At 46.1% G+C, this 16,740-nt stretch overlaps 1 protein-coding gene across 3 annotated transcripts; it reads left to right on the forward strand.

Annotated features, from left to right (window-relative positions):
* Positions 1 to 273: 273 nt before the first annotated feature.
* Positions 274 to 16,740, forward strand: LMOD3 (leiomodin 3). 3 transcript variants are annotated; one of them, XM_080677004.1, is made up of 5 exons: positions 313 to 437; positions 816 to 1,138; positions 1,389 to 1,490; positions 3,399 to 4,811; positions 15,335 to 16,740. In XM_080677004.1, exons 2-5 carry the CDS (start codon positions 845 to 847, stop codon positions 15,359 to 15,361), a joined length of 1,836 nt encoding a protein of 611 aa, XP_080533130.1. In that variant the 5' UTR covers positions 313 to 437; positions 816 to 844; the 3' UTR covers positions 15,362 to 16,740. The 3 variants fall into 3 exon arrangements, with proteins under 3 accessions (XP_080533131.1, XP_080533130.1, XP_080533132.1); XM_080677005.1 differs by lacking the exon at positions 1,389 to 1,490 and having other exon boundaries at positions 274 to 437; XM_080677006.1 differs by lacking the exons at positions 313 to 437; positions 1,389 to 1,490 and having other exon boundaries at positions 657 to 1,138.

Raw genomic sequence — 16,740 nt, forward strand, 5'->3', positions numbered from 1 at the left:
TGAAAACATGGATAAAAAATTCTTAAAGTAGAATGGCTAGTTCAAAAACACACCTTTGCCATTTGGATAAATATTGCCATGTGAAAAGTACTGCCATCCTCTGAAGTCAGGAAAACACTTCCATGTTTGGGCTTTTGGTTTTTGTTTTTACACTTCAGTTTAGATCCATTTACATTTATCCTCGGACGCTCGAGAAAACAAATTACTTAAAATGTTCAAAGTCCCCCTCACAGTGGCAATTCAAGTGCTGTGCGTCCCACCTGTTAGGTGGCCCCGGACGCAGATGAGAGCGCTGTTGCTGAGGCTCGGCTTACACTCAGAGGGACAGCCAGCCCGCCCCGGCGGGTCATCTGCGTCCGGGGCCACATCGAAGTGAAGAGGCGAGTTTCACTTCAGTAGACCCCAAGGCGCTGGCTGGATTTGCATCCCGAAATATTGTAAGTTACTTTAATTGTTTAAATAAAAAGAAGGGCTCTGGGAGGAGGTGGCGGTCAGCGTGAGAGCCTGGAAAGGAGCTCCCATTCCCCAGCCATTCTGCAGACACCCCGAGCCCAGCAGCTGCTGAAATGTCAGATGGATTTGCACAGCTGACTCAAGTTGCCAAAAAGAGAGCAGCATGGTGGCTCCGTAAAGTGCGCCTCCAGCCAAGCCCGGCTTAATATAGCCGCTGTGGCCCAGTGGAGCACTCCTGCGGCCCAGCCAGCCTGGTCCTTGCTGGGGGGATCTCTCAGAGGGTGTTGACCTGGGACGCTTGTCAACAGGGGAGACTTCTTGAGAGCTTTTTAAATCCTCTCTGATTATTTCTCCTTTTCTAGGAAGATAGAAAAAAATACAGAAAAGAATCATGTCCGAGCACAGCAGGAATTCAGATCCAGAAGAACTCTTTGATGAAGAGATTGATGAAGATAAAATCTTGTCCAACTTGTCCCCCGAAGAGCTGTTAGAGCTGCAATCGGAAATCGAAGTCATGGCCCCGGACCCCAGGCTTCCCGTGGGAATGATTCAGAAAGATCAAACTGACAAGCCCCCCACGGGCACCTTTGACCACAAGTCTCTGGTGGATTACATGTACTGGCAGAAGGCGTCCCAGCGCCTGCTGGAGGACGAGCGGGTCCCTGTCACCTTCGTGCCCTCCCAGGTAACCAGGGGCTGGTTGCAGTCGAGCAATGGCGCTGGCCTGCCAGGGGTCCGAGTGGCAACGGTTATTTCTCAAGATTTCATGTCTTGAGTTGTTTTGTTGCCACTTAAAGATTAAATCATAATATTTAAGGTTGCAACTCTCTGAAACATTTATATGGTATAGCTGTGAGGGGAAAGTTGGTCATTTCTTATAAATGCCTCCTTTTAAGCTTTTGTTTTTTTTAACATATTTTATTGATTTTTTACAGGGAGGAAGTGAGAGGGGTAGAGAATTAGAAACATCGTTGAGAGAGAAGCATCAATCAGCTGCCTACTGCACACTCCCTACTGGGTATGTGCCCGCAACCAAGGTACATGCCCTTGACTGGAATCGAACCTGGGACCCTTGAGTCTGCAGGCCGACGCTCTATCCACTGAGCCAAACCAGTTAGGGCTAAATGCCTCTTTTTTAAAAAATGGCTATTGAGTTTGCTGTGTAGGAAAGCTTGTAGTCTATAGGCATGATATTTAATGAATTAACTCACAACCCAGAAAGAGTTGTTCTTAATCATTTTTTGGCTCACAAGCCCCTTTAAGATGCTGATGAAAGTTCTGTGCCTTTGCTTCAGGCACGTACATACACATGCCGTCTTTCACATACAGCTTCCAGGTGCACAGATCCCTGAAGTCCATCCACATACCCTACAATTGGACCAGTCAAATAACTGAAAATATCCAATATTCCCACAGGCCACTTGATAACAGTGATTAGTTTAGAGATTAATACCTATTAAGCTGTTTTAAATGTTTTCCTATGAAAAGTAGAATTGTGGTTGAATCTATAAACGAATTGTATTTAGCAGATTTTTTCTAATAGAAATCCCCCAAGTAAAGTCTCTTTTCGTTATCCCTGATAATACCGATAGACTTTGTCACATTAAGTGTCACACAGGCCACAGGTGGACAAGTTATAAACTGTTCAGGTCAGGAGAATTTAAACATGTTCTGAACTCAAGAAAACAAATTGCTGGCTTGATAAGGTTAGAAGTTTAAGATTCAGTTTTCAGACATTTTATAATTGGAGTAAAAGCCAATTGTATATGAATTATTCCAGAAGAAAACTGGATACTTTTCACATCCTTTCTTCTCTTGATAGAATTTAAACAGCTTGATGGCTGCTCCCCCTTCTGGGGAAGATGACAATTGCTAAGGGACTGTCAACTGTCACTCCCAGCCTACCATTTGTTATGTGCAAAAAGATCAAGTCTTGTTCGGATGAACCTGTGACTCAAACTGCTAAAACCGGCTTTCAAAATGATACCTATGTGACATACTGGGAAACAATCTAATAGACAGTATTGATAAAGATGGCCACTTTCCTTCCCAGACTAAGCATTTTTTTTTCCCTAAAGCTCTGCATAATCCTGTCCCCCTTTGCAGCTGGAAATATTTGCTTTCTCCTAGAGACCTCCTTCGAAAGGAATGAGACTAGAGAACCTGTTTTGGAGTGGCCAGGGCAGTTTTCACAGAGCTGAGGGGACAAAGCCAAGGCTTTTGGTATATTCCAAAATATCAAACTGCTCCCATTTCCCCACAATATGTTATTTTTAGGGAAACTTGATGTATACAGTGTAGTAGATTAGCAAGCGCATATGAGGAATGTAAATATTGGCTACAATAATAAGGAAATTATTGTGTAACTCTGGGTTATTGAATACAAAGATATCTATTCAGCTATATACAAAACAGTGTGTTGGTAGATAACTTCATAAGGTTTCAAAACAAATAATTGTTAGCTGCTTCTGAAATTGTTCAGCATTTTAAAAACAATACAGAGTCTGAACACTAAATCTAGTAGGTTTCATTTTAATATATGGAATGAAGTAAAACACAGCCCCAAAAACTGTGTGTTTATGTGTCTATAAAAAATTATCTTTATTTTGGTTGTATTTGTGTTTTAAACAAAGTTTAAACGCTCCTGAATTGCACACTGTAACAAGTGAATAAGCTCTAAATGCTTCTCCTCCTCACTTACCTTAATGGTTACCTCTATTCCTTAAAGATAATTACTAATTTGATGAACAATACAACAGACTTTTTTCCTATACATTTATAAACTTTTCTATGCTGTATGTGTGTCCCACAAATGGAATACTATACATAGTTTGTTAGCTTACTTTTTCGCAATAATAAATCTTTTTATTATCTCCAATAGATATTGCTCTACTTCATATTTCTCCACTGCTATGTATTCTAACCCTCATAAACCTCTCTTTCAGGAAAACACTCAAGAGCAGCATGAAGAAATGGACAAAGGTAATAAAAAAGTGGCCCAGTATTTAAGGGAAAATCTCAATAACGAAATCGCTGCAAGTAAAAGAGACTCAAAGGGCAGCAACAATGTCCAAGAAACAGATAGTGAGGATAACAATGATGAGGAGGATGAGGATGAGGAGGTTGATGAAGAAGAGGAGGAGGAAGACGAAGATGAGGATGATGAGGATGATGAAGGAGAAGATGAGAGTGAAGGGAGTGATGAAGAAACAAAAAGAGAAGAGAAAGGCAAAATAAAGGAACCAATCAGAAATGGCGAGAGCAACTGCCAGCAGAAAACTAACAAAGCCTTTGAAGAACAGAAAGACAGACCAGAGGCCCAAGAAAAAAGTGAGAAAAAAATATCAAAATTAGACCCTAAAAAGTTAGCTCTAGATACCAGTTTCTTGAAGGTAAGTGCAAGGCCTTCAGGAAACCAAACCGACCTAGATATTAGCTTGAGGCGAGTCAGACAAAACGATCCTGACATGAAGGAACTCAACCTGAACAACATTGAAAACATCCCCAAAGAAATGTTACTGGACTTTGTCAATGCGATGAAGAAAAACAAGCACATCAAGACCTTCAGCTTAGCAAACGTGGGTGCGGATGAGAATGTGGCCTTCGCCTTGGCTAACATGCTGCGTGAAAACAGGAGCATCACCACGCTCAACATCGAGTCCAATTTCATCACCGGCAAAGGGGTCGTGGCCATCATGAGGTGTCTCCAGTTTAATGAGACGCTCACCGAATTGCGGTTTCACAATCAAAGACACATGCTGGGCCACCAGGCCGAAATGGAAATATCCAGGCTTTTGAAGGCAAACAACACTCTCCTGAAGATGGGCTACCATTTTGAGCTCCCGGGTCCCAGAATGGTGGTGACCAATCTGCTCACCAGAAATCAAGATAAACAAAGGCAGAAAAGGCAAGAAGAACAAAAGCAGCAGCAACTCAAAGAGCAGAGAAGGTTGATAGCCATGTTGGAGAACGGGTTGGGACTGCCACCAGGGATGTGGGAGATGCTGGGAGGACCAATGCCAGATTCCAGTTTGCAGGAGCTCCTCCAGCCTCCTTCTCATCCTCCCAACCCCCCAGCAGGCCCCTTCGGTCGGCGAAATGAAGTGATGAAAAAGCCATCGCAGTCCCCTCCATACAGGACGGACCCTGACTCCTTCCGGGGTGTGAAGCTCAAGAGGACCCAGCGCAAATCTCGGATGCCAGAAGCCAGAGAAAGCCCCGAGAAAACCAACCTCAAAGATGTGATCAAAACACTGAAACCAGTGCCCAAAAATAGGCCACCCCCGTTGGTGGAAATCACTCCCAGAGATCAGCTTTTGAACGACATTCGTCACAGCAATGTCGCCTACCTTAAACCTGTAAGTAGAAGGAGGGAGAAACGGTGAACAAGCACCACTCCGCGTCTCAGCTAGTCCTGCTCTATTTAGCATCAGGATGGTCTCACTAACTGGGAGGTCAGAATTGCTGGTTACCCCCAAGGACATATACCTGTGTAGCTTCTGTAACAATAATATTAACATCTAACAGTCACTAGCACTTATTATAGGTGAGATTCATTATATGAACTAACTCACACGATCACCTTAACAACCCTCTGAGGTAGGTATCAGGATTCTCCCCATTTCACTGAAAGGAAGCTGAGGCTTAGAGAAGTTAAGTCACTCACCTGGGAGGTACAGGTAGGAAGCGCTACACTTGACATTGAAATTCAGCTCTGAGTCCAGGGTCAGGCTTTAATTCATGCCAGCGACACTGGGCTGACATGGAGGAGCCTGCTGTGGGGATAAGAACGGCGCCTCGCGAGGCCAGTCATTTGTGGATGCCTGGTGTTTCCAACCCGCGGAAAACTGGGTTCATTGTACGTAGACGATTTTTGCGTTTGTACTCCTCACTGTGTAGCAAACAGTAAACTTCAGGTTAGTGTCACCACAAATTAGTAGTTTTAAGTATTTTACTACTATTTCCGTTTGAATATTTACTATGATTCACTATTACTGCTGCTGATATATGAAAATGTTCTATTCTTTGCAGTTCAGTTACAGGAGTAAATTTCTTCTGTCATTACTAAGATAGCTTTTATGGAGGCAGAAAGGTGTTATGTCCAAGGGTCCCGAGTGGGCGATAATTCACTATTATTTAAAATCTAGTGTGTAATTTTAGTCAAGAGATGACATTGACAAAATAGTTAATATATTATTTCATCATAGAGAGTCACCATTTTGTTGTTGATCCTCACCAGAGGATATTTTTCCATTGATTTTTTTTAGAGAGAGTGGAGGGGAGAGGGAGAGACAGAGAGAGAAACATCGATCTGAGAGAGACACATCTATTGGTTGCCTCCCTCATGCGCCCTGACCAGAGCTAGGGATTGAGCCTGCAACCGAGGTCATACCCTTGACTGGAATTGAACCTGGGACCCTTCAGTCCATAAGCAGACGCTCTATCTACTGAGCCAAACTGGCTAGAGCTGAAGAATCACCATTTTTTCAAGGTGCTTTAAACAAATTTTCATGTAAGGTTGTTCTTTTTCTGCTTCAAAAAGCTATACATTGTAAATGAAGATAGCTGTTACTTACACACACACACACACACACACACACACACACACACATACACACACACCTAGGTCTCTATTCTCATCCCCTGGCAATGCAGAGCTGACAACATTCCATTGTTCTAGATCAAAACTGACTGTCCCTTAGGCAGGGGTGCGGAACCTTTTCTCTGCCCAGGGCCAGTTGGACATTCATAACATCATTCGCGGGCCATAGAAAATTATCAGCTTGAAAATTAGCCTGCTCTATTTGGTCAAACGTTTAGTTAACTCACCCCAATGCCTGGGCAGGGCCCGCCCAAATGATTTCACAGGCCTCATACTGCCTGTAGGCCGGCCACTCCCCACCCTGACCTGACTTAGGGGGACTCTGACTCTTGCTGGGGGTCACATGAGGTCAGGTGAGAGTTCTTTGCCTGCGCTTGGGCACAACATCAAGATTTCCTGCACCTGCTCTTCTCCCCCCCTCTGAGGGGGTGGGTGAGGGGTTGTTTTGAGAGAAACTATCACTTCTGTAACCAGTCACCAGTAAAGCATAGCCAAGCTGCCTTGGTGGTTATACGGTCTGAAAATAACATTAGTCTGAAAAGAATGAAGAGAACTCTTTTTAAAATAGAAGAGAGAATGAAGTTCCAATGATCATCTGACTCAGCTCCCTGCCTTTTGCGGGAATGTTCTACTGAGCAAACCTGCCTCCCCAAGTCTGTTCCACTCCAATTGACCACTCACTCGTTAATGCAACAAATATTTACATGGTGCCCCCCACCCCTCAGGCCCCCTCTGAGGGGTCAGGGATGCCACAAGGGGTAAGACAGGTCCAGTCTCAACGGCATGAAGCATACAGTGCAGGTGTTGCCGTCTTCATAGTCAAAACACTGCCTTTTACTCAACTGAGAGCACTTGTGTTAAGTCTAGATCCTAAAGCACAGGCACCCTCCATGTACCATCCACTAAGTACTACATTTTACATTCCCACTCAATTCTACAAGGTTGTCACTTTTAAGTTGTGTTTTTTCTTGTCAACCAGGAAAGAAAAGCCTGCTTCAAAGTACACTCATGGGCCTCTGCTTGGAAATGTCTTTCATATGTGCAAGGGCATGCAATTCTCGCTGCTGTCAGGGCCTGGTTTGGCCTGCGGTAGGCGCCTCTGCATGTGCCTCAGGGACAACATGTCCTGCAGCTTTGTCTGCGGGATCCTATAAGATGCCGCTGGGAGGCGCGGGGGGACATGCATCGCCCCTGATGAAAATACCCGTGGCTGCTGTCTGTCTGCTCCCGCTGCCCTGTTTTGTGCCCGCTACACACACAATAAATGTCTGCTTTAATGCCGAATCATGGTGTAATCTGTAAAAGACTTTTTAAATCTATTTATTCTGAAATCATTGTAGACTTACAGAAGCTCAAAAATAGTACAAAGAATTCCTACATATGCATCACATTTTGCCACATTTGCCTTATCGTTCTTTAAAAGGTATTTTAAGTGGCAATACACCTGCGCATGTGCAGAGTCAACAGGGCCTGTGGCTCCATGGAAGCGCGAACAGTAAGAGAGGCTCTGGCGTGTGTGTGGGCACACGCAGCCGACCATGGTGAACCCCACAACTCTATTTAGGGCACTTCAACCATCACAAAATGTGCATCTTGGACTCTATGAAAAGCTGTAGATGCCATCAGCGAGGCTATCACAGGCCCCAGCACAAAGGGATGCCTCTGGCAGTCAGAGGAGACGCGCCTGTGCTCACTTGGAGAGGTGAAACTAAAGGCTTTGGGGTCCCTCCTCTTGCGCTGGAGGACAGAGATGCCCTCCTAACCCCTGTATTTTCAAGGATGTGGTTAAAATTGAAATACTATTTTGAAGTTTTGTGATTTTTCTTTTTACTGATGTTCCTAACTAGATTACTGAATACCAAAAATGTACTTAGAAATTACTTACTCCTAGAAAACTTAAAAAAAAATATTTTCCTCTCAAGGACTTAGAAATATGATTTTTGTATTTTCTAGAATATATCTTAAGTAGTCCATTTATATCTTAAGATTGTATTTTTTCATTTTAATGTTTACTCTCTATCCCATGCTTCTGGCCCAAGACCCTGAAACAAAGTTGGCAGCAGAGTATAAAGGAAAATCTGTTCAACTTGCTGGGCTAAAGGTCACCTCCTCTGAGGAACTGCCCTTTTAACCAGCTTAAAGGAGAGCTAGTCTGTAGGCCAGGTATTGAAAACTGCCGGACTGCAGGCCAGCTCTGAAAGCCTGTTTTATTTGGCTTGCGTATCCTATATAATAAAAGCCTAATATGCTAAGTGTCCGGTCGACCAGTCAGTGGTTCAACCAATCAAAGAGTAATATGCTACTGATATGCTAAGGCTGCTCAACCGCTTGCTATTATGTGCACCTACCACCAGGGGGCAGATGCTCTGACTGGTAGGTTAGCTTGCTGCTGGGGTCTGGCCCACTGGGACTGAGTGAGACGGGCCGGACACACCCTGGAGACCTCCCACGGTCCCTCCCCGGCTGGCCAACCTCCCTTGTTTTTCCCTGGCCCCGATTGTGCACTGGTGGGGTCCCTTGGCCTGGCCTGCGCCTTCTCACAATCTGTGACCCCTCAGGGGATGTTGGACTGCTGGTTTCGGCCTGATCTTCCGAGGGATATAGCAGTGCGCCAAGTGGCAGGCAGCTGGGAAGGAGCCAGGGCTGGGCGCCACCGCTCCCGCTCATCCCGGCCCTGCTGTGCTTGCCACCGCCACCGCTTGGTGGTGCTGCTGCGGAGGTGGGAGAGGCTCCCGCCACCACCACTGCACTAGCCAGTCGTGAGCCTGGCTTCTGGCTGAGCAGCGCTCCCACTGTGGGAGTGCACTGAACACCAGGGGGCAGCTCCTGTGTTGAGTGTCTGCCCCCTGGTGGTCAGTGTGCATGCGACCAGTCAAGTGGTCAGCCGGTTGTAACGGTCACTTAGGCTTTTATATATATAGATAGTAGTCCAAAACAAAGACATTAGGCTTGTACAGACTTATCCCTCAAAGCAAATGCATGATTTCGTTTCATAAGAAAATTCTGTCGTCCATTTACTGCTCACCATCTGAGATGAGTATTTACACTCTTCTAGGAGGCCACCTGCACGTAAGTTACATGCAAGCTGCTGTGCCAAACAAGGCACCTTCAACATTCTCTCATCCCCTTCGGGCTTGCCTCTGTGCGTCCCTGCACTGTTTCCAGCTGGCGCCTGCAGACACTGCTCAGTGTCTCCTTGGGAAAGACTTTGGTGTAACCATGTGAGCAGCTGCCATAGTCAAAACAGTCCTTATGATCACAGAATATAAGATTCCAGACTCTCAAGCCTCATCGCCATCTCTGGCCATTTCTCCCATGTCTCATTTATAAGACCTTCTCTCTCTATAACAAGGCTCTCCAGATCCTCTCCTTCTGTGATTTGTCTCCTCTTTCAAATCTTACCTTCTCCCCTCATTTCAATGACCACATAATCCAGGACAACCCCCGAGTCCCCTTTTGCTTAGATCATCCAGCGTTTTCTTGGTCCTTCATTCGGTCTGTCCCCCAGGTCAAACCCTTTCTTGGTTTCTTGGTAGGCCTGTCATTGTTCCCGCTCCCGTTTCCCCACCGTCTCCATTCCTGCACACCTTCAGGTCTAAGGCACAGAGTTCTCTTTTTTAAATTTTAATATATTTTTATTGATTACAGAGAGGACAGGAGAGGAAGAGAGAAATAGAAACATCAATGATGAGGGGGAATCATTGATTGGCTGCCTCCTGCACACCCCACACTAGGGATGGAGCCTGCAACCCAGGCATGTGTCCTGACTGGGAATCGAACCGTGACCTCCTGGTTCAGAAGTCAATGCTCAACCACTGAGCCACACTGGCTGGGCAACCCCAGTTTTGTCTTTAACTCATTTTTTTCGGTTCCTTTTTCTTGCCTTCAAAAAAGAAACCAGGCCGAAACCGGTTTGGCTCAGTGGATAGAGCGTCGGCCTGCGGACTGAAGGGTCCCGGGTTCGATTCCAGTCAAGGGCATGTACCTTGGTTGCGGGCACATCCCCAGTAGGGGGTGTGCAGGAGGCAGCTGATCGATGTTTCTCTCTCATCGATGTTTCTAACTCTCTATCCCTCTCCCTTCCTCTCTGTAAAATATCAATAAAATATATTTAAAAAAAAAAAAAAAAAAGAAAGAAACCAGGAGAATCTATAAGCCCCAACACCTACCCTGGGTCATTGCTTTGGAAATGTTAGCCAGCCGTGGGCAAACTATGGCCTGCGGGCTGGATCTGGCTGTTCTATCTGGTTCTCTTGCTCTCCCCTCCGCTCCTTTACTTTGAATTTATATTAGTTCACACAAACTCTCCATCCATGCTTTTGTTCTGGCCCTCCGGTCCAGTTTAAGAACCCATTGTGGCCCTCGAGTCAAAAGGTTTGCCCACCCCTGTGTTAGGCTCTTATACAGGGAATCTCCATGGGAGAAAACAAGGTAATGTTTCAAACTCATCTCACAAGAGCAGATAGTCACCAGAAATTAAGTAGACCATAAATTGACTTTCCCTAATAGCTAGAGGGAAAAAGAGTTTTTTATACAGGGTGGGGCTACAGAAGGTCTAGAGTTGTGAGTATGAGAAACAGAGTTTATTCTTGTATTATTATGTATTAACTAGAGGCCCAGTGCACGAATTCATGCTCAGGTGGGGTCCGGCTGGCCCGGCCCCAATTGGGGCGGATCAGGGGCTTGGCCTGTGGGGAGGAGGAGATGGCGGGAGGTTGGCCAACCTGCCAGCCCCACCCCTGATTGGTGTGTGGGGGGGTACAATCCTGGGAAGAGCTGGCTGGGGGAGGGGCTGTGGGCTGATTGGGATGCTTGAGGCCCATCAGGGGCAGAGCTGCCTAGGGAGAGGGGCCTTGGGCAATTGGCTGGCCGGCCCTGTGCCTGATCAGGGGGAGGGAGCACATCTGAGGTGGAGCCAGGCAGGGGGAGGGGCTGCAGGAGGTTGGCCAGCCTAACCCACCCCCTATTGGGGTGAGGGGGGCAATCAGGGGAGGGTCCAACTGGGGGAAGGGGCTGAGGGCCAATTGGGGGTGATGCCGCCCATGGGGAAGGGCTGCTGGGGGGTTGGCCGGCCGCCCTGCCCTTGATCAGGGTGGGAGAGGCCAATCAGGGACAGGGCTGGTTGGGGGGAGGGGCTGCGGGAGGTTGGCCTGCTGGCCCACCTCCCAGGTTCGCTGGCCTGGGCGTTATAGCAACCTGTCATTCTAGTTGTTCTGGTGTTCCAGTTGCTGGCTTTTTATATATATAGACTAGAGGCCTGGTGCACAAAATTCGTGCATGGAGGGGGTCCTCAGCCTGGCCTGCACCCTCTCGCAATTCAGGACGCCTTGGGGGATGTCTGACTGCCGGTTTAGGCCCGATCCCACAGTCAGACATCCCTCTCACAATCTGGGACTTCTGGCTCCTAACTGCTCACCTGCCTGCCTGCCTGATCACCCCTAACTGCTCACCTGGCTGCCTGATCACCCCTAACTGCCTCTGCCTCGGCCCCCGCCACAGCAGCTTCATCTAGAAGGACGTCCGGAATGACTTCAGAAGGTCATATGGCTTTCTGGACTGATTAGCATATTATGCTTTTATTATTATAGATTATTGTATTATCTTCCTATGTAAACCTCCTTTTGCCCCTCCCTGTACTTAGCTTTTCTAATGTCCATGGGAGATGGATTCTAGCATTTTAGCTTGCCTCAAAACCACCCAGAAGCCCACAGGCAGAGGCCTGAGCCCACCCCAGAGCTTCTGAGCCAGTAGGTCTCAGATGGGGCCTGAGAATGCACGTCTGACAGGTTTCCAGGTGCTGCTGCTTATTTGGTGTCTATACTTTGACCACCATGGTTCTATGACATCCAATGGAACCCATATTCCTCAGAATTTCCCTGACAGGCACCTTTCCTATCTCCACACCATCCTCTGTTCAATTTGACCCAACAGGTCTGGTTCTAATGTGACTTTGTAAACAAAAGAAAGCGCATGGGATATCAGGAGTGAGTGTTCTCCCTTCTTGGTCCACTGCCCGCTATCTGCATCTTTCCCCCCTCTCTCCCTTTTTCCTCTCCCTTTCTCTCCCTCGCTCCCTCTCTCTCTCTCTCTCCCTCTTTCTGTCTCCCTCTTTCTCCTTCTCTCTCTCTCTCTCCCCTCTCTTTCCTCTCTTTCTCTTTTCCTTTCTCTCTCTCTCCCAATCCCTCCTTCCCTCCCCCCCTCTCGCTCCCTTTCTCTCTCTCTCTCCCTTTCTCCCTCTCTCTTTCTCTCCCTCACTCCCTCACTTCCTCTCTCTCTCCCTTTCTCTGTCTCCCTTGTTCTCCTTCTCTCTCTCTCCTTCACTCCCTCCCTCCCTCATTCTTCTCTCTCTCTCACTCTTTCTCCTTCTCTCTCTCTCTCCCTCCCTCACTTCCTCTCTCTTTCTCTCTCTCCCCATCCCTCCTTCCCTCCCCCTCTCTCTCCCGTTCTCTCTCTCACTCACTTCCTCCCTCCCTTTCTCTCTCTCTCTCCATCCCCCCTCTCTTCCTTTCTCTCTCTCTCTCTCCCTCCCTTTCTCTCTCTCCCTTTCTCCTTCTCTCTCCCTCCCTCCCTTTCTCTCTCTCTCTCTCCATCCCCTCTCTCTCTCTCTTCCTTTCTCTCTCTCTCTCCCTCCCTTTTTTTTCTCTCTCCCTTTCTCCTTCTCTCTCCCTCCCTCCCTTTCTCTCTCTCTCTCTCCATCCCCTCTCTCTCTCTCTTCATTTCTCTCTCTCTCTCTCTCTCCCTCCCTCCCTCCCTTTCTCTCTCCCTCCCCCACCTTCCACTTCAGGGCGAGAGCCCTATGGACACTGTAGGTCTCCTGGTGGATTCCAGTTCCTCCAGCAGGTCTTCCCCTCCTCCATCCTGGACACCCCGCAAGGTGCCGGCAGGAGCAGGAACTCGCCCAGGTGTGAGGAATTTAAGAGCCTCCCACCCTGCCCAGCTAGGCTGTGTGCACTGGTGAGGCACTGCGCACATGTGTGCATGCAACACACTGTTCTTAGATGGATTTTAAACAAGTGAAGGGAGAACAGAGCCTAACAATACTGAAGGTTGCTTCTCAGCTGTTTATAAGTTGTATATCTTTATAAAGCACATCTAGCTGTCTCTTCCTTTATAGTTTCTGTCTTCTGTGTTCTGCTTAGAATGTCTTCTATGGAAGATTATTAAAATACTAGAGGCCTGGTGCATGAAATTTGTGCACGGGTAGGGTCCCTAGGCCTAGCTGGCGGTCAGGGCTGATTGGGCCTTCCGGCTGCTGGCTGGGGCCTCCCTTCCCTGGCTGTCAGCTGCTGGCCAGGGCCTTCCTTCATTCCACGCCACCCCCAAGTGGTCAGCACATGTCATAGCGAGCGATCCAACTCCCAGTCCCCCAGTTGAACTCCCAAGGGGACACTTTGCATATTAGCCATATATATATAGATAGATAGATAGATAGATTTGCCTATATTTTCTTGCTGCTTTTATAGTTTTGTTTAATATCCCATATCACAGGCAAATCAAAGGGGAAGTGTTGAAGTAGGAAGTAAGAAGTCTGCTTTGCTATTTCTTTCCCAAGCAGCCAGCCACCAGTCGTGTTGTGGCTCACTCCCACTGTTGTCAGGACCTGGACCGCCAGCCTGGTCCTATTTTAAAGTCAATGGCTCTGGCTTACTACTGGGTCGGTGCCACATATACTTTTTAAAATATTTTTTATTAATTTGGAGCCCTGTTGTGCATATGAACAGATATTGAGAATACTGCTGTATAAAATGTGTTCTTATTTCCACTCAACAATACAGAGAACACACTGTCTTACTCATTTATTGCAGCTTTGCGGCTATTTTTGCTCCTTGGTTCTTCACTGTTGGTGTTCTCCCCATAAGCCCTGCCAAGTGCAGTCACGGCTCCCTCCACAAGCCTGGCGCTGGGAAGGAGAGGCCAAGCCACGGAAGGGGCCGTGGTCTCAAGGTTGTGAGACAACAGCACAGCAGAGTCCTCTCTGCGGGCAGGATGTGGGAAAACTTTTCTAGTCAAAGGTCATGGGTGGAGAACCAGCTACAAGATGGGCCCTAGCAGATGGCCAAGATGGGTCATCACATGGACAGGTGGGCATGGGCAACACAGGAGAAACAGCCTCGGTCATTATTATTCAAACTCTGTGCGTCCCCTGGACCTCTCCAGCATCCTCTGGAAGGTGGCATATATGTGGTGGGTGAGTCACCCTCTGAAGATATAACTCCACATGGAACCCCTGAAGAACTGGCCTTAAGTCATTCCTATGAAGTAAAGCTACAAGTTCATTTGCAGCCAGACTTAAGCTTCTCTTTTGTGAATAACATTTTGTTTTTAAATTTTAGTGACCACCAAAGTAGGAACATGCTTCACACAGAAAAGATGGGTTGTTAACATAATGTTTATTGCTGTGGTGGTATTTTTTGGTGGTTGAGACATAAATACTGAAATCAGACTAACTTGGGTTCAAACCCTGCTCTGCCACTTCCCGCTGTGTGACCTTAAGCAAATTGTAGTACTTACCTGTCTGAGCCTGTACCTTTTACAAGAAATGAGAACATGTTTTAAAAATAAGTGTTACAAAATGAACAAACAAACAAAATGGAAACAAACTCGTAGATACAGAGAAGAGAGGGGAGGGTTGAGGGACTGCGTGAAAAAAGTGAAGGAATTAAGAAGTACAATTTTGTAGTTACAGAATAGTCACAGGGGTGAAAAGTACAGCAGAGGGAATATGGTCAATAATATCTTAATAGGTGTGTTCAGGTGGGTACTTGAAATATCCAGGGGGAACCACTCTGTAAAGTCCATGATTGTCTGACCACTATGCTGTACATCTGAAACTAAAGCAGAGTAATATTGAATGTAAACTGCAATTAAAAAGAAAGGGGGAAAATAACTGTGAGCATTAATTACTAATTTGTAGTATATTATTCGATCCTTAAGATAGCCTTGTGAGTTAGATGCTGCTGTCGTCATCTTACACCTGAGAAAGCTGATGCCCAGCGTCACACAGCTACTAAGCGCTAGTCCCGGGGGTTGACCCAGGCGACGCCAGCACGTGGCCTCATTTCTATGATATCTTCACTGTGTGCTCAAAGCCCCTGGATCAGCTCCCAGCATCAGCAAATGCCCAATGGGTTGTTGTGTTATCATGATTTCAGGGGCTCTCTGGTCAGAATTTCTACTCCATTATACATCCTTTGAGGCATGTAAATGTCATTTTTGCTGTAAAGCTCTTGAATTTCCAGGATTAATTCTTCCCATTTCCTTCAAATGCTTAAATCACAGGTGCAACTGCCAAAAGAACTGGAATAAGAGGCCACAGACTAACCTAGAAGAACAGGAATTGGAATAAGGACTTGGACTAGAGCTTGAGGCTGTATCAGCAGCATGGTTCTGGATCCAGGTAGAACTGGGAACAACGCTCATGTCTGATGGAAGAATTTTATAAAAGGCAAAATGCTTGGCACATGGCACTATGTGGCTGACAAGGAAGAGGAAGGAGATTAAATAGTAATATTCGGGGGCAACATTTTCTACTTCCCATCGGTTTGAGTAACTATGGTGAAATTTAGTCATGCTCCCAGCACAAAAGTTAAAAAAAAAAAACCCACACATTTTTTGTAAATATTTGCTTTACTACTGCTTTCTTCTGCTAAGTAACAATAAATACTATAGAAGTGTTACTAGTATAGTTCAATTTTTTTCACCTTCCATCTCCTGTGCTGTAATTCACCACACAGTATCTTAAAGGAACAACTCATGTTTCATCTCCGGAAATGTGATGGGTGACTTGAGCTCCAGGCCCTTCTGCTGCTTTGAAATGGAAGAATCGTTAATTAGCTCCTCTCTCGAAATCCACTGAGGTTTCCAGTTTCCAGCCCTGCCTGGCTTTCTCCCTTGGCCATTCTCCTGGGGCTCTGGGATACACTTCTGACAGAAGTATCTGTGAGGAGCAGAATGTTTAAGCCACAGGACATGGAGAAAACAAAGTGTTTCCAGAAACACTAATGGGGAAAGTAAACCCTTTATATACACAAAACCTTCCCTATTTCCAAACACACAGGGACAGTTATTGTCTCAGTGCACAGGTTTTGTCCAGAGACAGGTGAAATTGTTCACATTATGCTTTTTTCTATTGACCCATTCCCTCACTAAAAATCTCTAAATTGAAGATTTTAATGTTTTTAAAATGTAATAATTTCTCCCAAAATGTTTGCTTCTTGCCCAATTGAGAGGGGAATCATGAGGTATCACCCTGCCTGTTTAGATACGTAATGTGAAGTGGGCATAGAGGCCCCGGGGCTACTACTGCCATTTGGAAATACTCGCCACCCGTGGATCCAGCCTTAACGTTTTATTACTAACGTTTTTATCACGTTAGTGATAGCAAACCCTGCATAAAGTGGGTAGCCAAGCTACTACTGGGAAGAGACAAAATACTGAGAATAGCTTTTCCAAAGATAATAATCACATGATGCCTGCATTTTACCATGGATCTGAGTGCATCCTCTAAAAATGGAATGTAACAAAAACCCAGGGCATTTTTAGAAATTGTATGCTATCTAGCAACTTTGTGTACTTATAGAAAATGTTATAAAAATAGAAAAAAATGTAATAGTTTAGAGCATTCACATGCTACTTTTCTAGAATTGACACTGTTACTAATTAAAATGAGTACATTTTCAATTTTC

This window comes from Plecotus auritus (genome assembly GCF_963455305.1).
Source record: "Plecotus auritus genome assembly, chromosome: 6".
NCBI lineage: Eukaryota > Metazoa > Chordata > Mammalia > Chiroptera > Vespertilionidae > Plecotus > Plecotus auritus.

Excerpts from the sequence above, each read along its gene's own strand:
- LMOD3 (XM_080677004.1), top strand. The coding sequence starts at position 845 with ATGTCCGAGCACAGCAGGAATTCAGATCCAGAAGAACTCTTTGATGAA. Across the intron at positions 1,139-1,388 it reads TCACCTTCGTGCCCTCCCAG|GGAGGAAGTGAGAGGGGTAG; the intron begins GTAACCAGGGGC and ends GATTTTTTACAG. Across the intron at positions 1,491-3,398 it reads GGTATGTGCCCGCAACCAAG|GAAAACACTCAAGAGCAGCA; the intron begins GTACATGCCCTT and ends CCTCTCTTTCAG.